Source organism: Lygodium microphyllum, chromosome 2 (genome assembly GCF_053477565.2).
Source record: "Lygodium microphyllum isolate KBCC chromosome 2, Lygodium_microphyllum_v1.1.10, whole genome shotgun sequence".
Taxonomy (NCBI): domain Eukaryota; kingdom Viridiplantae; phylum Streptophyta; class Polypodiopsida; order Schizaeales; family Lygodiaceae; genus Lygodium; species Lygodium microphyllum.
This window is the reverse complement of record NC_141136.1, coordinates 39688745-39711320: the sequence shown is the minus strand read 5'-3', so window position 1 is coordinate 39711320 and position 22576 is coordinate 39688745. Positions and strand designations below refer to the sequence as shown.

The window sequence follows — 22576 nt, the reverse complement described above, 5'->3', positions numbered from 1 at the left end:
CTTGTTCCCCTATTTTTGGGCCTGAGAGGGGGTGTTAAGAAACCCTTCACTTGTAGTTTTGCGTTCTACGTTCTACGTTTAGGGTTGTGTTTTGCGTTCAGGGTTTCATAGTGGATAGCCCCAAAAAGAGGCTGGGTGTCCATAGTGGGGCACCACCCTAGACAATCGGTGCCCTCCCTTCGGGTGACACCCTAGACAATCTCTTGCCTATTTATAGGTTGCCTTTGTCACTCATTTGACAGGGTTGATTCATTCAGTCTGTCACCTCTTCTCTTGAGCTTCTCCACTGCCCTCACACCCCTTCGGGAGGACATTGTGGTTCGCAGTTTGTGGCTGTCTTCATCATCTTCCCTGTGCTATGGCACCCTTGTTCCCTTGTATCACATTCACTCCATGATTCAGATCTTCATTCCATTCATCAGAGTTTCTTCTCTCTTCTCTTCTCTTCTCAGTGTTTGCTGAGTTCACTCTGTGTTCCTCCCCGCAAACCCTATTGTCTTGCTGGTACGTCGTCTTTTGAAAGGTGGTACTTCTCTTGACTGCACATGGGATTCTTCTTGAAAGAACATGTGCATAAGCAAATAAAGAGTGAAGCATTGCAAGCTTGAAATATTTCACCTCGGAACCATGGTGTTTCAATGTGGAACATTTCACCCTTGTATAGGTGCACATTTGAAATGATGGTAACAAGCTTTAAGGATATGAAAATACTCGAAACGTATATCACAATTACAAAATTTTAGGTGTTTTGAGTGGAGCATCAAAAGGAATGTTTCAAATATTTCACATTTTAGGTCCACAAGCATTCTAAGTGTCAAGCTAATGAATCTGGTTGCACAAACAGGCTGGGCCTTCACATCCCCTACAAGGTCCTATATTTCCTGTTATAGCCCTGAGTATGTTCAAAATCTGGTTCTAAAATCGGAAAAGTTAATTTAGTATTGATCAATTTTCTAGAAAATGAAAAGTAACAAACCCTTGTTTTGCCCTGCAAAAACAAATTCCTATATTTACTGTTATAGCCCTGAGTATGTTCAAAATCTGGTTCTAAAATCACAAAAGTTAATTTAGTATTGATAAATTTTCTAGAAAATGAAAAGCAACAAACCCTTGTTTTGCCCTGTAAACACAAAATCCAATTTAAAAATGTCTAATTTAGCAAAACATGATATACATACAGCCCCTTTCAGAAAAAAAACTAATTCCTCAACTTTACAGAAGGATGTGATATATAAATTGATTGCCTCTGCAATCTTTTTGTGATCATTTAGTGTGCACTATCTTTGTGATTAAACCTATTCCTTAACTGTCCACAAGGATGTGATCTATAACTAAACATTGAATGGTTGCAAAAAGATTGCAGAGGCAATCCATTTGATTGTAAACATGACTCTATTTTTGCATGATGATGTGGTAGGTGACATGGCAATATGAGCAGATCATGGATATGCTATTTCTTGGGGATAGATTTGACTCCTTTTTCTTACCCTTTTTGGTCTGGAGATTAATTATACGGCAGGTCTGGGGTTTATCCTTGTTTTTCTTGTTTAGGAGATCTTTGATCTTAATGGTCTCTTTGAAAACTCCACTAAGGTTGGACCTATCTAGAGTTGAGTTTTTAGCTGGGGCTTTGTCAAATTTGTCTTTGATGCCACTTATGAAGATCATTGCCAACAATCTTTTAAGTGGGCCTTTTTGTTAGCTACTCAAAAGCATGATTAGTGATCGCAACTAGAGGGACAGCAAACAGAAAAGACCCCAGTTTGACATGGATTATTTGCATTCTTGGTATCTCAAAGCTTCACAACACAGCCACCTAACATCTCTGATGCTATCTTAACTGAGACTGTTTTGAAATGTTGTTATAGTCACAGATCAAACTGGACCTCTCATCCCTCAGTTATTTGTTGCACAGATTTGTGGAGTTACTATGGCAATTGTCTGCACATGCATTGCGGGAAGTCCATAAACGCAGTTTTCCAGCTGACGTGGCTGCAAATCCTTTGCCAGCATCCCTGACAGAAGTTGTGGCTCAGAATACTCATGCTGCTGCTTTACTCACAGTGACAAAGGTGCCACCTTTTATCTTTATAAAACATGTGATTGCAATATGAATTGATCCTAGTGAATTTTTTGTCTGTTTTATGTTGCATTCTCAGGAAAAATGGTTTTATTTTGAAAGCTCACATATGATTCAGAAACTAAAATTCGAATGAGGACTTGAATTTTGAATCTTGAAACGTTGAGATATCCACGGCTTATGCTTCTGCAACTGGCTGAGGTAGGGAAAGGTAGCTTGAGGAGGAAAATGGTTCCACCATTGGATAAAATGTGCTTCCGTCTTACATTCTGCTGTACCATTTAATACAGCTTCACTGTTTGGAATCATGCAGTGTTATTGCTGTTCATTGGACAAGAAGTTTACTGCAGGATGCAGACTACTGGATGCTGCTATCTCTGTACTTGTAGGCAGTACGGAGAGAGGGAGACCTTGATGCAGGGACTTTGTTGTTCTGCTGTTGTTATGAAGTCTTAAGAGATCACTCCTTGTCGATTGTTTGGTCTACCGTGTCACTCATGGGTGACGTGTCCTGTTATCTTGTGCTGTTCTTTTAACAGCATCTGTCTTCATAGACCTGCAATATCTCTTATGGCATGCCTTGTGTGTCTAAAATCTTGACCTTAAGCTTGACTACTCAAACTAAAATGACTTCTTAGAGGGATGGTGGTTAGAGATAAGAAACGTCTGAGGTAATCATCTTGTCTTGGATAAAACAATGTGCCCTTTGATGTTTGATGTGCTTTCTTTTCATAGATTGATGTCGTCAGTTTCTTCCAGGGGAGTTTTCCATCGAAGTGATATTTATATGCGTAGGCTTTTGCAGGCTGCTTTGATTAGGTGCAGATCCATCCCAGCAACCAGTTTTAATGGTTCTTCTAGCCATTTACTGGCCCATGCTTTTTGGCAATAACAAACATACTGGCTTAATGTGATTTATGGTTGAACTAGATGCCGATCAGCCAGTTCCCACACTCACAGCTTATATGTAGGCTTACTGATCTGTAGACCATTCAGGTCCCAGTTTCAGTCTGCAGCCTGGGTTCCTTCTTTCTGCTCTCATCATGTTCATCTTCTTTTTGTGCTGTTCACTCCTTTGCATCTCTGTCTCCATTATGGTACCAGGCCTTATCCTTGATGTTGAAACTTACTTGGAAAGTAGATGATTGCTGTTCCTGGGAGCATTTCAGTGTAGACGTACATTTCATGTGACAGAAATCTTCATGTTTGATTGTGTTTGCTGGTGCAGCAGCATTCAATGATTCCTAAGCCTCTGGTCTGTATTCACAGCGCACATTCATTGTAGCAAAGTGCTGCATGCTTTTTGAGACTTCAGCATGCCTCCGATCTTGCAAGCCCCTCTCCATGTTGATCAAAGTGTTTCACGACTTTTTCAGTCTGTTCAAGGTCAGGCTTGACTTCAGTTCATCTTAGTTAGTCGAACTTGCTTGTAGCTTGGCTCAGTTCTCAGCCATCTGAGCTTGCTGTTTTCAACCATCTACCCTTGTAGCTTGTATGCATCTCACCCCAGGTCCTTTTCTCGTCACCAATTGTCCACATCATGATGAAAAAGTTATTGACTTTGTCAATACATTCTAATCAAACATTTTCAAGAAATGAGGTTTATATCAACCAAATTTATGACATTTTTTCCATAAGAATTATACGATTTGTGTTCTTCTTTTTAAGGCTCGAGCACCTTTTCTTGATAGGGGAAGAGGTATATGCTCCAACACAATGGTCATGATTGAATGTGCTAAACCTTGACTGCCCATCAAGTGGAGGAGGATCATATTGATATGTAAGCTATGCCCTTATCAGCATACATTTATGTTATAAGCCTTTCTATGACATGGTGTCATGTTTATATACACCAGATCTGAGTGCTTTATGTTAGCAGATATTAGTCAGCTCATGGTGTGAGTCTGTGTGCAGAGGCTGGGCATTTTATGTAGCATTTTATGCAGTATTTTATGGCACATTTTAGTGGCCATTTATGATGTATTATTTAGCATTTGTTGCTGGCCGACCAGCATTAAATGCTGGCCGACCTGCATTTTATGCTCCCCACTTTTGTGGCTATTTATAGGGCTCCTCCTCCACAGTCTTCGGTGCTCCAGCCATCAGTGGAGATCCTTTTGGGAGAGAGGAGCCGGTGCTGAGGAGCCCACGCAGCCAGTGACTCACCGTTGTATGCTGCTGTCTCGTGTTCGATATGGATTCCGTTTCCCGAGCATACATCTGAGTTCTCATCTGTCTACTGTGTTCATTCTTTCTTCTGTCTTGTGTTTCAGCATTTATTTCAGCATATTCTTTACGCTTCCATTGCTGCACCACTTCTGACATGGTATCAGATTTCAGGCTGCAACCTATTTGTGCTGTGTTTTCTTGCTGATTTCAGGATTTACACCCTTCTTGCTGATCAGCCAGCTGTCCTTCCTGCTGGCGACTGCTGATTTGCTGCTGGCGATAGTGTTTCAGCATTTGCGTTTTGCGTTTTTCTGGACAGATTTGCGTTTACTGCTGTTCCACTCTTTGCTGCCCGTGTTTCCTTCATCAAACTGCTGGCAACAGTCTTTAGCCCCTGTTTCTTCAGTTTGCAGCCTGTGTTTTGCTGTTTACAGCATTATTTTTGCCTGTTTTTTTGATTATTCAGGCCGTTTTTTCTGTTTTTGGCAGTTTTAACCTGATTTTTTCACTTTGTGCAGCAGCTTTTGGCTTATTTTGGTCAGCCTTTGGGTTATATTGCATGTGAACTCACTATTTTTGGTGTTTTTGGTTGCGTTTTGGCTGTGCTCACTCTCCCAACGACCTTCTTTTCTTCTACTTCTCTTCTTATCCTCTCCATATGGCTCCTCCGTGCACTTTCTACAAGCTCCCCCCGGAGTTTGATGGAGTGGCCAATGCTTTGCGGGCGCAGACATCATCGACTCCTGTCAGTTTTACACATATGACCTCGATGCTTCTTGAGCATGAGGCATCCTTGAGATTACAGGGGCGGCTTCCGGCACATTATGGAGGTGAGGCTTATGTAGCTTCAGAGAGGGGTGACGGGAAGAAGAAGTCGAAGGCCCAGTGTTACCACTGTGGCAAGAAGGGACATTTGCGGAAGGACTGCAAGAAGATAGCGGCTTCCAGGAAGAAGGAGCAGAAGACGAAGCGGGATGCTGACTCTACCGATGAGTCCTCTCCTTCATCAGACTCCGACTCCGATCCTCCGACCAAGGAGAAGTCCAAGGCGCGGAAGGGATCCTCTTCTTCGGATCGCGGGAAGGGCTTGGTGGCCCCTTCCTCGGCTGCTTTCTAGTGGTGGTGATGCGGTCATCCCTCACGACTCCTCGCTGCCAGAGAGGGAGTGTGAGCGGGTGTTGGTGGGGCTGCAGTGCCTCATCTATATTTTGATACAGGTGCACAGGTTCCAGAGAGGGACGTCCCTGACGCATCGACGGTATCTGGCAGTGAAATCCTAGAGACTGGTGTTGATTTCTGGGTTCATGATGAGCTGTTCTTCTTGACAGAGAGCGAGAGGCTTTCGTCTGGAGCTCACATGAGGGGACACTTTGGTGGTTTGGCCAAAGGCGGGAACTCCATGGTCACATGTTCAGAGACATGTTTGGCAGATTGGCTTTGTATGTCTTGAGTGACATAGGTGGCATTACACAGAGAGCTGCTATGATTCTTCTCTATTTTCAGGTGTTGTTGGTACGATCGACATCGACATCAGATACTCTCCGAGGCTTCTTGGTGGTGGGCTGGCCACTCATCGCTTGGATATCCATGGTCCTTCTGGTGTTTATTTGTTGTGTAGTTTATGATTCTCCATCATTGTACTATTTCATTGTATCCGATCACACATGATGTGAGAGAGGGTGTTAGCAGATATTAGTCAGCTCATGGTGTGAGTCTGTTTGCAGAGGCTGGGCATTTTATGTAGCATTTTATGCAGTATTTTATGGCACATTTTAGTGGCCATTTATGATGTATTATTTAGCATTTGTTGCTGGCCGACCAGCATTAAATGCTGGCCGACCTGCATTTTATGCTCCCCACTTTTGTGGCTATTTATAGGGCTTCTCCTCCACAGTCTTCGGTGCTTCAGCCATCAGTGGAGATCCTTCTGGGAGAGAGGAGCCGGTGCTGAGGAGCCCACGCAGCCAGTGACTCACCGTTGTATGCTGCTGTCTCGTGTTCGATATGGATTCCGTTTCCCGAGCATACATCTGAGTTCTCATCTGTCTACTGTGTTCATTCTTTCTTCTGTCTTGTGTTTCAGCATTTATTTCAGCATATTCTTTACGCTTCCATTGCTGCACCACTTCTGACACTTTAAGGCCATATGGAAGAAGATTGGGGAGCATGGCCCCAACTACACATCCCTCTCTTCTAAGACCTTGTGCACTATCTTGCTTGATAAGGAGAAGCATGCTATGGAGCAAGCTGTGCACTTTATGAACAGGCTGTGGGAAAAGAATGGTGTCATAAGTCATTGCTAATGGGTGGAGTGACATGGGAAGGAGATTGATCCATGGGGTTCTTGCATACTCATGATGAGATATTGCAAAAAAGGCAATAGGTGCTATAGTTTGGGGACTTTATAGTCATTGTTTCCCACTTCAAGGCACATTGTTTCAATAATCTATTGAAGGATATGAGTCACTTATCATGGATTGATCCAATGATGTAGATGCTAATCAAGCGGCTAGCTTTATCCTAAATCGCCAATTTATTTGCTATGAGTTTTCAAAAAAATCCAAAAAAATTATGCTAAAGTGTTTGTACACTCACTTTGCTTCTAATTTCTTGATGTTTGATCGTCTGAGTGAGTGCATTGTAGTGGGACACTTCTTTATTAGTGATGCATTCGCCACATCTCCATTGGTTGCTTGGTTTACTAGACAAGAAAAATGTAGACATCACAAAGTTTTGGGAGATTGTGAAAAGGATTGATGCAACAATGCGGCCAATAGTGCGCTTATTGAGGCTGAGGCTTATAGATGCAATGCAGCCATGCATTTGTAAGGTGTGTGAGGCTATGAACAAGATGATTGAGAAGTTGGAAGAATTAACACATGATTATGAGAAGTATGAAGAGTGAAATGGAATGCATGTAGCTCACCTTTTTGTGTAGGAACCTTTTGGTTTGGAACCTAAGTTTCAAAATGAGGGTGTTAGAAAAATGATACAGAGGTGAGATGTAATTGGAGGCTCATTCTAGAGCACATGATGTCAAATATAGAAGTGAGGACTAAAATTGGAAATCAACTTTTTGAGATTATTTCGTTTCTCTAAGGTTGCAGGAATGTAGAGGATTGCTTCAAGGTTGAGGTAATCTTGTGATGGGTAGATTTGGGTAGTTGGGCTTAAATTGTAACAGTTGGTTATGGGCAATTTGCATATTGTGTTAGGCCATGAGCTTTTTTGGTTTGGAGCAATTGTGGAGCTCCTACAATCATATTCATAGCAACATGGGATGACCGTTTTCTAGTTACTTTCCTATCCTTGTTCTATGTCAGTCCCGTGTGTATACTAGGGCTCTCTCTCATGGTGATAGGGGACAAGAATTTGTCCTCATCGTCAAAGCTTGTTTGATATTACTATAGTCATTGCATCAAAGCAAAGGGCTAGAACTATAGTGGTTGGCTATCATCGTATTGAGTCAGAGTGTGAGCTTCTCTTGTTTGAAATGACAAGCTCATGAAGATTGTTTGAGACTATAGAGTGCCTGATGAAGTCTGCAAGCAAGATTTTCCTTATGTTCGACTACAAATCCCTCTGGTTGCTCCATGTATATCTCTTCCTTTAAATCACTATTAAGAAAAACAATTGTCACATCCATTTTGTGGATGAGACTGAATGGTGGGCATCGTGTCTATTTATAGATGTTGAAGGATACTCCAAAAATTAGGGTTTTAGGGGACCAGTGAAACTCTCTCGAACTACCTATCAATTTTGTGTTTCTCATGAATTAAGCGTGTTTTGGGGTTGTCTAAAGGTGCTTATTACTTGTAAAGCATAGACACCTGTTACTTTGGAAGCAACCCAAAATGCAACCCTAGAAATCGAAGGACTATATATGCCATGGATGTTTGGTAAGCCCTTTAAAGAAGAACCACAAAAGAAGACGACCAAGATGTTTGACAAAAGGAAGTCAGATCAATGAGAGCCAAAGCATAAGGTTGAAGGTAGACCACCAACTTTGCCATCCAAAAAGAAGGCAACATATCAATAGTTAGCAATATATATAAGAAAAGAGCGATGTTTCTCGTGTAGAAAAATGACACATAGCTAGTTGATGCCCTAACAAGGCAAAGAAAGAAAATGAGTCTCAAAAGACACCTTAAGCGAATGTTGTAATCATAGGATTGTTACAATATGATGAAACTCAATAAGGAAAAGGAAAGCTAATCATCGTGTTTTGAATAATTTCTGATACAAGGGCTATATATCATTATATCCATCCTTTGATTGCTGAAGCTCAACAGCTATCAAAAGAGAGCTTTGGGACACCAGAAATGTTAGGTGCTGGTTTTCAAGGAATGGAATCTCAAGTTACTCCAATCTTTGGGAAGCTACAAATTGAGATAGGAGGCTATGTAGATCATGATAGTTGTCATGGGAGATCTTGGACATTGTGGTGTTGTATTAGAAATATCTTGGCATAGAAGAGTAGACCTAGCCATTGATGGGAATTAAAATAAATGTAGTTTTTCCTTTTAGGGTAAAATTGTATCTTTTGATATGGGAGTTAAAGTAAACTCTATTCCCATCTTATCCAATGTACCAAATTGTAAAGTAATGAAAAAGTCTATTTCCTTGTACTTGGTTTTATCAAAGACTTTAATAAGGAGTCTAGAACTGAATGAAAAAGTCTAGAATTGAAGAGTCCATTTGAGGTATGAACGAGGAGTGAATGAATTTATTAAAGGAGTACGAAGATTGTTTTACAAACACTTTACCTACCACCAGCAAAAGATCATCACACATCGACCTCATTCTTGGGAGCTCATCTCCAAATAGGCCACCCCTATTGTGTGCATCCAACACGATGAGAGGAGATTATGGAGCAGGTGAATGAGCTCTCGGTGAATGGTCACTTTCTCTCTCATTTTCCAGCCAGTTTCCAAAGTTCCTTAGCAAATCTCAACTATTACAGCCATTGGAGGTGCTGAAGTCAAGAATTTGTTGCTGTAAATCCTAATTTATAGTAGATATCAAGGTTTACCAGCAACTTTGAGTTCCATTCCAAGAAATTGAAGGCTTGATACTTGAAATCAGCAAGCTTGGAATTCGAGGAATTGCTAAAGATTTCAAGAAGCCAGCCATCCCATTTGATTTGGGGCTCATTTTGACCAGCCAAGGGTCAAAAAACCGCAAGTCAATCCCTTGTCATATCAAGGGTTAAATTAGATTCACGGCTTGCTGGCCTTTTTTGATGGCAAGAGGAAACTGTAGGAGTTTGGAGGGAAGTCTTAGCGTATTTCATCCCATATTTATAGAAGCTAAAGAAATACTGCAAGGGGCGCTAGTTGGGTTCAACAGGAGTCTACTGTCCAAGATTAACTGGTAACATCTGTATTTTTACTATATGTAAACTTTATACTTGCTGTAATTAGTGCTTAGTCATGTCATTACTACCCTTTTAGAGAAGAAAGGCTGGTTGCATGGTTCCATTGCCGGGATATCATCAATTCCCTTGATTTGGTGGGCCCATGGCACTTGATTGGAAGTCAAAAGCATTGCACTCATGCTGAATTTGCGATCCATCTAATGCAACAACAAGCATGTCTTCATACAGTGACATGGGATCAAGTAGTGATAATGCATCTCAGTCTGAAAATTCACAAAATGAAGGGGGAAATTTATTACCTGATTTTGGAGAAGGCATTCAGCATGGGCAGCAAGTTGATAATGTTGGTTTGACCAAAATACGGGTCCTTCTAGGCCTCTTGATAGTGATGACCGGCAAAAAGATGAAAATTATGATACTAGTCAAAGATTGATTGATGATAGCAAGTGATATCTTTGCTCAATTGGCAAAGGATCCCTAGCTTACTAGATTTTTGAACTCTTCAAGGAAGGATAGCAAAGGCAAGAAGAGGAAATCATACTCTAGAGCTTTGGGACAACAAGATGTATTGAAGGGAAAGCCCAAGCAATCTCATGATCTTTCCAATGAAGATAATGAGCAAATGCAAATGGCGCCCATGGGGTAATTGATGCAAGTGCAAGGCCAACTTGGAAATGCCAATCCATTTGGTTATGGATAGCAAGGCATACATGCCAATGTGGGTCACTCCGGATACTTTGGAGGTGGATTGATTTTTCGAAGATTGGCTCAAAATACTTCAGCCATGAGAATGCATGGACCAAAGATACATGGTATGTAGCTACTTATGCAAGGTGTGTAAGGCCCAATGTATTCGGGTATAGTAAGTGGAATGTAAAAGACAATGTATAGTGATGATGACATGATGCTTGGAGCACATAGTGACATGTTCGATAATGTATCTATGTAGCCTGATATGTTTGGGACTCATGGGATAGGTGTTGGTTATGTAAATGCACCATTTAATGCTGGTAATGATATTCCTACTCTCCATTGGTAATGATATCCCTACTCTCCATTGCCAATCGGAAGGTCATATCTTGAGTATAAATCCCCCAAAGAATAAATCCCTCTACTAGCAAATCTCTTAGCAAATTCATTAACCACAGGACCTACACCAACGTTTTTGATTGTTGTCACTTTGTTGGCTGGTTGCATGTCTTGGATAAATCTTGATACACCATCTTCTTGGGAATAGTAAACCAATCTCAATGCATTGTTTTTCTTAGGCATGGTAAACCATCTATTTGAGTATGGCATTGATGATAGCTTTAAAAGCTTCATCTGTATCTTCTCACTAGCAACTCCAATAGTTTAGGTAAATAAGCTTGTGGCATAGGAATTGGCCTCAAATTCCATGCAACATGTGGAATGGTAAAATCACCATTTGAGTCACTACATTTGGATCTACACAGCCTATTTTAGTTGATTGAAATGCAAAAGCTTTCCCATGTGTGGATAACATTCGCTAAAAAATTCTCTTTTTGCAAGCAAAAAAAATGCACAGAGTCTTCAAAACTCAATGTAGGACATTTCATGTTGATAAGCTCAGCTGAGAGTGACAAAAGTTTGAGGATGAGTGAGCGTGAGAGTATGACGGCTGGAGAGAAAGAGAGCAGAGTCAAGTATGATTTGATAAGAGTGTACCAACAATGTGTTGGTACACAAAGAATACAATGTATTTATACTTAGGGCACTTAAGGATGCATTCACATGTACAACGTGCGTATACTATACACGGAGGTTAAACTTGGCCTTTATCCCAACAACCTTCCACTTAAAGGTCCGATGTGAACCTGTAACTAACTCCCACTAGTCGTATGCAATGCTCATGATGAGCTTTGCTTAGACTTTTAGTGAGATCATTTGCAAGGTTGTCTTGTGTTTTGATCTTGGTCAATGTGATTTGACCATCTTCTAGAATCTGTTTGATGAAGTGATATCGCACATCTATATGCTTTGTGTGTGAATGATACATGGTATTCTTAGCTAGATAACCAACACTCTGGCTATCACATCCCAAAACTGCAGTACCCATAGATGTGTTGAGATCCTCTGCAAGTCTGCTTAACCATATAGCTTCCTTAGAAGCTTCAGTAGCTGATATGTATTCGGCTTCAGTGGTACTGAGTGCAATGATGTTTTGTAACCTGGAGCACCAAGACACAGCCCCACCAGCAACTGTGAAGACATACCCACCGCTGGTGGACCTACGAGTGTCCAAGTCACCTTCCATGTCTCCATCACAATAACCATACAAACTAAGTGCACCTTGCCCATAGCTAAAATATATAGAAAACTTCACCTCTTTTGGGTGCTTTTAGGATTGGCGCTTTCATTGGTTCCTAGTTCACATCCTCAAAAGATACTTGACAAGCTTCGTTCCAATTAAACAGATAGTTAAAGGATAACAAGTTTGTCAATGGCAATGCTCTTTCTTCTAATGCAATGATAAATCCTTGATAATATCCCATTGATGACAAAAAGCTGTGTACCTTTTTTGGAGTACGTGGTAGACTCATAGTGACTATAACCATTATCTTTTTAGAGTTAGCCGCAATACCAGTCGAGCTAACTACATGGCCCAATAACAACCTATAGGGCACCCCAAAGATGCACATCCGTGGATTAAGAGAATGCATAACTGTCTACAAGGCTCAGAACATTTCCTTAGAATAATCAATTGTCTTTCCCTTATGGTGGCTGCCCCTAGATCGTCAATGAAGACTTTTAACTCCTTAAGGGAGATGTCACCAAAAGTCTTATTAGTTGTACAATCCACTTTCATTGGGAGGTGCATTAGTTGGACATCAAGATGGCATTTTTCCATGGATATCTTATTGAAGAGGTCTATGTTTCTCAGCCTCCAGGATTTGCAGCTAAAGGCTTTGAGCACAAAGTCTATTGTCTCAAGAAGGCTTTGTATGGTTCAAAGAAAGCTCCATAAGCTTGGTACGCCTGTATACTTTCTCATCTATTGCATCTTGGATTTCATAATAGCTCTACCAAGGCTACACTTTATATTCGACATCAAGGTTTGGATTTTATTATTCTTGTGTTGATGACATGCTTGTCATTTGGACCAGTGCTGGTCAAATTGCACCATTTAAGATTGATTTACAACAAATCTTTGCTATGACAAATTAATGTTGGTCTATTTCACTATTATTTGGGTATCCGATTTGCCACCATTGAGGGGAACCATCATCATATTGGATAACTTCTTTAGCGCTTTCAATTCAAGGATTGCAAGCCTATGTCTACTTCCTTGGAGCTTGGTTTCAGATTTACTTTTGATGATGGTATTGGATCCTTTGATATTGCTTTATATCAACAGGTTGTTGGATTCTTGATTTATCTATGTCACACAAGGCTTGATCTTTAGTTTGCCGTCTCCCAATTGAGCAGATTTATGCATAGTCCTTTAGTACTTCATCGATAGGAAGTGAAGCACGTGTTTTGATATCTTAAAGCCACCTAGGTTCTTGGCCTTGTCTACAAGGCTGATTCTTCACTCTCTTTATATGAATATTCTCATAGTGATTGGTTTGGATGTTTAGACTTTTCTCTCTCAGAGTGGCAACTGCTTCTTCTTGGGCATATCTCTTGTTTCTTGGTTCAACAATAAATAAACTATAGTTGCTGCTTCCAATTTTGAAGCTGAGTACAAAGCAATGTTCACAGCCATAGTGGAGTGTGTTTGGCTTTGCAAGTTACTTGTAGATCTTCATGTGCACTAGATGGCTCTGACACTTATCTACAATGACAACGAGAGTGCTTTGACCATTGCACAGAACCCAGTGTTCCATGCCCACACAAAGCATATAGAAGCTCATTACCATTATGTTCATGAGCAGATGAGCGGAATGCATTGCAGTGGTGGTCTACGATTTTGATGCAACATAAAGCACCATCAACTTAGGTTCAGTTTAAGCAAATATTTGCTTCCACATGGCAACATAAAGCACCATCAACTTAGGTTCAGTTTAAGCAAATATTTGCTTCCACATGGTTGACAAGTATCTTTGAAGTTGATGTAATGACTGCATAGCATAACTTCAATGCATCACAATGCAAGAATTTGGAGCAATATGACAAGAAGTTTTGGGAGGTGGTGCTATCCTTGACTTCTTATTGTGTTGTCCCCCTTTTTAAGCAAATTGAAAAGTATTGTTGTGGGCTGTCTCTGTGATTGTCACAACTCATGGAGTTTATGTACTGCTGATGCTGTGCCACGTGGGAACTCTATGAGCTTCAAGGATGACAGGGGTAAGACATTGAGTAGACTTTCAAGGTTGATAAGAAAAGGTAGATCTGCAAATAGGTTTGAAAAGAGGCAAAAATAATATGGAAGGGCATTGAAAAGTGCCGCCCGATGCAAAGAATTAATGGCTGCAAATAAATGTTTCATTTGTGAGCAAGAGGGGTGACCAGCAGATGAAAAGGCTGAATGTATAAGATTTGCAGCTTTTTGGGCTTGTGTTCCTATATTTCAAGAAATATATTTGTAACTTTACTAAAATAGCATCTCTAGTATATGCTTTGCAAAAGAAGAGTGTGCCATTCATGGTATAAATGTTTCATTTGTGAGCAAGAGGGGTGACCAGCAGATGAAAAGGCTGAATGTATAAGATTTGCAGCTTTTTGGGCTTGTGTTCCTATATTTCAAGAAATATATTTGTAACTTTACTAAAATAGCATCTCTAGTATATGCTTTGCAAAAGAAGAGTGTGCCATTCATGGTTTGCTCGAAGAAATAGCTAGAAAATAGTAATGATTGCTAAGGAAAGCATTAAAGCAGTAGGATCGCGCTATGTTTCTATACTCCTTGAGAGCTCCAAAAGGGCATGTGGGTTTACTTTGAAGTTTTAAAGGACTCCAATTCAATAACTATCGGCAAGTGCTACTATTAGTTGTCTTTGAGGTATTATGGACCTTTCGAGGTTACCAAGAAGATGAGTAGGTTGTCTTATCAGTTGGATTTACCTTTGGACATTCAAGTTTACTTGATATTCCATGTGACTTGTTTTGGAAGAACAACTAAGGCAAGGTGAATTGATTATCTCAATCGAAGAAGGCTTGCAATTGGAAGATATTGCTCGTTACATTCCATTCAAGCTAGAGTTGTTTCTTGACTATAGGACTAAATAGTCCCATTGGACCCTTTATCTCAAGTATTTAGTCAAGGGGAAGAATCACTTGGAGGTGGATGCAACTTGGAGGTCAGTATGTTCATTGAAGCGTCGGTCCCCCCACTTTGTCCATGAGGATATTGGTGAGGAAAGCAATTGTTCATAAGTTACATGCTTGAACGTATGGATGGGTGCTAGAAGCATTGACCATAGTGGTCATTGAAGTGACCTAGTGTGATTGCACTAGGTACACTTTAGGGTTAGGGTAGTTGAGTCGTAAGGCCCTATTGTGCACATCATTTTGTGATCATGGGTCTTGGACTTTAGGCTTGTTGGGCAATGCGTCTCCATTTTGGGATGGTGAGAGCTGGTGGTATGGGACACAAGTTCTTTGGACGTGGTAGTGACGTATGTTAGCTCCAAAGCCTGGGGGTGAGCATATTTGTCTCTTTGGTTGGGAGGTGAGTCTGATGCCCATTCCCTCTATATTAAATGTCGAGGGTACAACTTGTGTTGTGTCTTGTGTGGAGATTGGATCCTAGGGGGATGATTCAGTGTGAGCATGGGCATGTGGTTTCAAGAGTGCAGATTCATCGAAGTGTTTGTGGCTGCACGATACTGAGTAAAGGCTGATTGTGACTGATTGGTGCTGTCCTGGATTGGGCAGGAATGTGCTCCACGGAGTGTGAATATGCGGCAGGAAAGCAGTGTGGATATGCTATGGGCAGCCATACCTTGTACACCCCCCTATCACTGCTGTAATAAAAGGTTAGAGGATTGTTTCTGCCTTTGGGTTGCCTTATCTTTTCTCGAGTTGTGCATTTAGGATGTGGTTCTTACACAAATATCTATGTTTGTTTGTCATATCCCAACTTTAGATTTCCATCCCTGGATGGATGGAGTCTCCATAATTCATTGATCCAACTTTGGATCACTGACTAAATTAGAGTTTATAAGGTCAATTATCAATATTAGGAAACGGGGAAGGCATTATGAGGAGAATTATAAAATTTGAGCTTAAAGTCTGAATTTCTCTTGTTATATGCATTTTAATGCTAATTTGAGAAATTTCTAATGAGTGTGCCATTTTGCTTTGTGGTTATGTACAGGCTAGAATTGCAATTGAACGAAGAAGGTTTCTGGATGGTGCTGCAGCAGCAGTTCGCAGGCAGGCTTTGTGGTCCAGTCTTGCTCATGATATGACTGCTGAATATCGAGCTTTGTGTGCGGAAGAGGTATTAGCCACAGAATTGTCTCTTTCATCCTCAATGAGACTGCAGCATGAAGCTCACCTTATTTAACAAGAAGCATATTGATTAGGCATACTTGCACCAAGAACTGGAGAAACTTCAGGAACTCAGGAATCAAAAGGATGGCCAGAATGGTACTACAGAAGAACATAAATTAATGTCAGTCAACAGAGCTTCCTACCTTTGGGAGTCACTCATTAATCACACAGGTAAACCAGAATTCTTTCTTGAATACAGCCCAAACCTTTAAGAACAAAGGAATTTTATGTTCTCGTACATGATTAGGGATATCTAGCTACTCTTGGTAACTTCAAGTGGTCTTTTTACAACCTTTCATGGGAGATGTACATGAAATTTATTGGACTTGTCTAACACTTCATAGTTCTTGCTTATGATTGTATACATATATATATGCTAGTGTGAAGATGAATAAGTCTTCTTCGTTATGATTTTCACTCCTATGTTTATGGGTGAAAGGATGAATGTGTTTGCAGTTTTTCCCCCGACTTCTCTAAAATAGGCTTTTTGGACTTCTTTTTGTCCTGGGTTTTACAGCTCAACATGAGAAATTAGCATCTGGACCAATCGAAGATCTTATAGCCCATCGAGAGCACAGGTTTGGCCTCTCCTCTCAATGTTTCATTATTTTGTAATAATGTAGGCAATATCTCTAATGGTTGTCGGTAAAAAAAGATTGGACTAACATTTTGAGTTTTAGAAAAGTAGTCTCTTGATTTCTTGGTATTTTATCAGCACTTGGATGCATTGGTATTTTTCTGAGTTTGCAAACACAAAGGGAATCAGTTTTTTGTCAAAGGGGCTCTGGAAGGGATTAGGGCACAATGTGATATTTGTCAAGGATGAGTGCAAACATCTTTCCATTAATTAGTACAAATAACTTTCTATTACTGTACCTGCAGTTTCTTTTCTGCTGTACTGAAAATTTTACAAAGGCTGCACATTTTACTTGACACACACTCTTTATGGTCATAGGTATCGTGTGTCTGGTCCTGCACTACGAGCAGCTATTGATCGGAGCTCAAGTGCTGCTTCAAATGATGCATCATCCTTTGTAGCAGACGAGAATCATATCTTAGTCAAGACTGGAGAGATAAACTTGGAGGAAAGTGATGGCTTGTCAATTGAAAGGGTGGATAGTGTTACTAGTTCTATTGAAGCTAGTGAAGAAAGTCGCCCCCGAAGTGATGAGAGAGCTAAAGTATCTGCTCCACTGGATGTGGCAGAAATTCTGAGGCGTTGGACACATTCTTTACAACGTATACACAAGCAAGCACTTCGATTGGTGTGTAATTTCACCTATCTTTTACATGTTGGAGTAAGCTTTGAGTGTCAAGATTCAGGACGTTCACCAATGCTTTAAGCCTAGCATGAGTCAGAACAGTAGGGTTTTAAATGATGTTAGGTACTTCTTGCTTTCTATCACGTTGGTTCTACAATTTTAGGTCTTCTTTGTGTATTGTGAACTGGAGTTTGTAGGCATAACATATTTGATTGTGTGTTTGGTCTGGAGACCAAACATTCTGCCTTTACTGTTCTTATTTTCTGTTCGTCTATGCAATGTGATGGGGTCAGTCAAAAACAGCATACTGGACATGTTAAGAGGGGCTTCACATGATGCTTGAGTATACTTGGTCGGTATACTTCTAATTTGTTTAAAAGAAATCATACTTATTGGTGTTATTGAAATAAAAGGTGTACTTGGGGATTGTATAAGGTATGTTTGGAATTTTGATATGGATAATAATCAGCTCACAAGGGGATCTGCTCTGGAGTCAACATGTTCACGTTGACTGGGTACTCTAGCTTGCACCATGACAGTTGTTTTTGTTTTAATAGTACAGGCCAGATCTAATGATGGAGCAGGTCCAGAATTATTAAAAGAAGCATCTGATGATGGGGATAATGGTCATGCTCAAGCCTTACGAGCAACTCTTGCAGAGCACAAACAACATTTAGCAAATATACAGGTTATATTTGTGTAATTGAATCGCGGTGCTTTTGTTTTTTATACAATATGACAGTTAAAGTTTCCACATTTGGGGCCCAGGTTGTGCACTATTAAGATATTTGACAATTGTTCTTTTCATCAGGCACTTATTGGCCAGTTGAAAGAATCCATGCCTAGCATGGAAGCATCAATCGCCACTCTTCGGGAGCAAGTTAGCAGGACAACCCCTTTGATGGTTCCTGCACCCACAGCATCCTCCCTTTCTGACAGGCTAGTTTCTACAAAGGTAAAATTGCAAGTTTGAGAAACCAGAGAAAGAATTTTGTACTTACCATCAAGCTTCTCTCTTCTTGCTTCATATTGTGGAGTGTGCATGTGTGCACACACTTGAATTATGACCAAAGAATCTTCTTGAGGATTCAGGAAGCCTCAACTGGCCAAGGAGGGGAAGGTGCTCACAAGGCTGGTATTTCGCATCTGGAGGTGGTTCCCCCTAGTCCTGCATTGAGATTACCCCAGCTTTTTAGCTTGTCTCCAGCTGCTACAGGGAAGCCAGTGCAACAACAGAGGCAGCGGGTGCCTGTGCTTCATACAAGATCCTTAGAGACTCTGCATGAAGCAGATGATCTCTCCGGCCAAAATTCCCTCCATAACTTAGTTAAAGCTAATTCAGAGATTTTGAGTAAGAGACAAGCCTGTTTGTTTTTTCAATTGTTTTAGAGTAGGGTTGTCCAAAACATCTACTGTCTTAACCAAGGAAATATCTGCAATTCTGCAGGATTTTTGATAACAGAAGACTTAGCTAAGAACTTAGTCATTGCAGGAAGTAAGGAAGATGATTTGGCATCATTAAGGCAAGCTGTTCACGATGCGGCTCTGTCTACAAGCAGCATTCCAGCAGAGGAGGAAAAATCTGAGAGACCTGCTCATGGCATTGAGCACTTCTTTACCCCTCTTGTTTCCACAGGCTTGTTTGGGAAGAAGGAACTAGATCAAAATGTTGTGAATAGCAGCAGCCCACTCAAGCATTCTTTGCGGTCGTCACAGGAGTACCATCGATATGATGGTAAGCCTGCAGTGGAAATATCAAATGATTGGAATGAACAACACCAGCTTCACATTGAGGATGCTTCGCAAAAACAGGTCAGGGCTTCCAAGCCAGCCAGCAAATGTCTTAGCTATAATGGTCCTGCAAGGAAGATTAGTTCGTTATCAGGAGAAATGCAACATGTAGACATCGGGTCAGAAAGCATAGGAGGAGAGCTATCGCGCCCATTTTCTCCACCTCTTCTCACAGACTTGTCATCATTTACAGATACATTCGATGATTTACTTGGTAAGTACTCTTTTGAGTTGGAACTACAGAGGTACATATTGTTGGCTCTTATGGCCGCAAATATTAAAATATGCTTCGAGGAACAGGAGTATAAGAAGACCAAGAAGCAGTCATTAGTTATTGGCATGTGAACCATTGAGGGTGTTATTAAAGTAATAGCATGGACAACTCTTTGGCCCATGCTTGGCGGATCCCGTCTAAGTGAATGATGTTATGGGCTAAGGTGACACCAAAAGTTTTATTGAACATTGACGTATAAGCATGTGATAGTACACATGTCTTGTAGCGAAGTGGAGGAGAGCTCCATAAGGCTTTTATAAGTAGGTAGTTTTGGCTTGCAGGTCCTTGTGGGCAGGTCCCTCCTGAATTCTTTACTACAGCAGCCATTGGAATTTAGGGTCCTTGATAACTTCCCCATGTCTAACTGCTATAGTTCCATGACTGATTGTCCATGGCTAACTGCCTTAATACCCTGTCAGTTCAATGAAGCAGGAGCTTTTGCCTGAGCTGTGCGCATGTGATCCCCGCCAGTTCGACCCTAGGAGTTACTGAAAAACAGATCAGGTTAAAGGAGAGTGAACCTTTCTGACTGCAGTTTCCTTTAAAGTAAAAGGATATGAAGTCAAACAGCTCCACACCTAATCTGACTTAGTTAAATAACAAGACTGCTGCTAGTTGAAGCGTGAAATAGGGAGCCTTGACCTTATGCTTGCATCTGGTGAACAGGCATTCACTTAACTGATTTTTAGCTTCTGAAGTAGGCTTTGTGCAAGTTTCACGGTTTTTTTCAGAGTTAAAGGCTCTAATTTTGGCATTGTTTGCCTTGCCTCTGATAAAATCAAGGCTTGATGATTCACTTCAACTTATGAGCGAAACGTTTACCCTGCAGGCACTGAAGATTTTGAACTTTCTGATGTAGCATTAGAGGGAGTGTGGTTCAATCCCACAATGTGATTCAATCTTAATGTTGAATCTGGTGCCAGCTATTACAATGGAGCTTCAGATCACCTTGCTTGCTTCTTGTGTGTAACATATTTTAAAGGATGTGAAAAGTGCTCATTGAGCATTGCAAGCTGGAGTTCTCGGAAGGCCTGTAACATTATAGCGTCAATTTCATTGTCTGAAGACTAAATTTGGGATCCATAGGTAGTGTTAATAGCAAGTCATGATAATTCATTGTAGGAGAGACCAGTGAAGGCGGATTCTGTTGGAGAAGCAAAAGAGTCAAATCATTTATTAACTTACGGAGTCTGTAAAGTGTGTGATGATATTTACAATTTTTCTGTCTGATCCATTCTGCCTAATTCATGGAGTGTAAAGCAGTTGCATACTTTGTCATGTAAAGAAACATCAAGGAAAGTTTGCGATATCAAAGGACTCCAGCACAATTTCTTTAACTTTGGTTGACCTACCTTTCTCTTGAATATGCAGGTTAAGGCAAGATCTGTAAAATTTGAAGCTCGAAGACTAAGTGCATACGTTAGTTCTTTAGTGTACATATGCACTGAGCCTAATTTCAGAATCTGCATCATCTAGGCTTTGGTAGCCAAATATTTGGATTCAAAGAGATATAAGATTGCAGTCAAGTTGTGTTGTATAAGCCTTCAGTTCAGTTTCCATAACAGACCACCACGTGATATAACAGTACGAGGAAGAAGTTGAAAATTTTTCTTGTACAACCTAAAGCTAACATCCGTCTCAAAGGAACTTCTTCACTGTGCATATATGTAGACAGCAACTTTGTAAACAGTTACATTTAAGTGGGGTGCCTATGGATTAATTGTACATGCAGTATTGGCAAGGATGACAATTCTCTCTATGTTGCAGAACTCTGTATATTTACCGACTAGGAATCAGCCTCAAGAATTGAGCCTGAAGTGTAGAAGGTTGATGTTTATTTTCGTCAATAATCCAATAAATTTAAAGGGGTTTTCTATTGAACCTGGCATGTAGGGTTAAAATTAACTGATGTCAATTTTCATGGCCACCATTTATCGCACATCACTGTATATCTATTGGTGCACAATTTACTCAGAAAATGTGCCATCCAATAACGTCGTGTTTTAAATGAATAGAAAACGAAGAGGAACACAAAACTTTCATACATACAACACTACACTTAAACTCCACCAAGCATGTTAATTTCTGCCCAAAAATGTGTCATTTCAGTTAAAAATGCTTATGTGCCCTTCAAGTCATGAATTTTGGCTTGCCACACACAGCAAGTTAGCACATAGCCAGTTAGCATGGTTTGATAGCAATGTCAATGAATATTAGATCAATCTTAGTTTCTGTCACATGGGCATTCACCTCACTTTCCTAATGACATTCCTATATATCATGTTTGCTTGCTTCAAGTGTCTTGCATCATCTTATTCTTGAAGGGAACCTTGCTTTTACATCCACACAAAAGCTTTTACAGGATCAAACCAACCAATATTATTTTGATGCAAACTTGTCTTCTTTAGGGTATGTACTGCAATTCAGCTCTATAATCAATGTGCTTGCATGCACATGCATTTACCCATTTGTGATAGGTCTAAAAATTTTGAGAGTAACACAATGTAATACATCATATCAATAAATGCAGATGTTAAGATGGCATTTGTGTTTTGCTTCATGTACATAGGTTGTCTCATTGACAATATGCCTTGAATAATTTCAACAGTAGTTACAATTCATTACTTAATATGCCAACCAACAAAAATCTATAGCCTTTTGCTGTGTTGGCTTAACCATAAAGCATTGGTTGTAGTCTTTGTGGTGCTATAACATTGAAGTTGCATATTATAAAGCCACCATAAGCATTTTAATCGTTATATTGTAATATATTAGTTTTCATTCACATCATAGTTGTATTTGTATGGCTTGCATGTCTAATTCAAGTGAACTCCCATTGTGGTTGGATTGATTGCATAGCCTTTTTGCAAGCTTACTTGCCATTTACCTTGCATTTGAAAGTTCACATGCTATGCCCCAAGGCTCAACAAATTGACAAGAACATTACTTGTTGAAGAAATGATAACAAGTAGAAGCGATACATGAATTAGGGCCATGCCATGCACATACTTGTTAGAATCCAAGAAGTATAACAAGCTACACAAGGTGTATGTGGTGCATTTTTAAAATTCTCTTGCCTTTTCTAAAAAGGATTACTCTACTCACAAGCCTTTAGAATAGTCTAGTTATTACTTGCATGTGGCATGACCCTGAAGAAGTAGTAG

At 40.3% G+C, this 22576-nt stretch overlaps 1 protein-coding gene across 3 annotated transcripts in view; it reads left to right on the top strand.

Annotated features, from left to right (window-relative positions):
* AUG6 (HAUS augmin-like complex subunit) overlaps positions 1-21278 on the top strand; it is a 39384-nt gene extending 18106 nt beyond the window's left edge. The window contains exons 4-13 of one of the 3 annotated variants that reach the window (XM_087692274.1): positions 1916-2072; positions 15907-16032; positions 16118-16256; positions 16603-16663; positions 17041-17350; positions 17910-18035; positions 18159-18302; positions 18440-18698; positions 18795-19352; positions 20784-21278. In XM_087692274.1, coding sequence (XP_087548400.1) covers positions 1916-2072; positions 15907-16032; positions 16118-16256; positions 16603-16663; positions 17041-17350; positions 17910-18035; positions 18159-18302; positions 18440-18698; positions 18795-19352; positions 20784-20788 — 1885 coding nt within the window. In that variant the 3' untranslated portion in view covers positions 20789-21278. Of the gene's footprint in view, positions 1-1915; positions 2073-15906; positions 16033-16117; positions 16257-16602; positions 16664-17040; positions 17351-17909; positions 18036-18158; positions 18303-18439; positions 18699-18794; positions 19353-20241; positions 20597-20783 lie in introns of those variants that run through there. The other 2 variants (XM_087692258.1, XM_087692267.1) reach the window with 2 other exon arrangements.
* The last annotated feature ends 1298 nt before the right edge of the window (positions 21279-22576 follow it).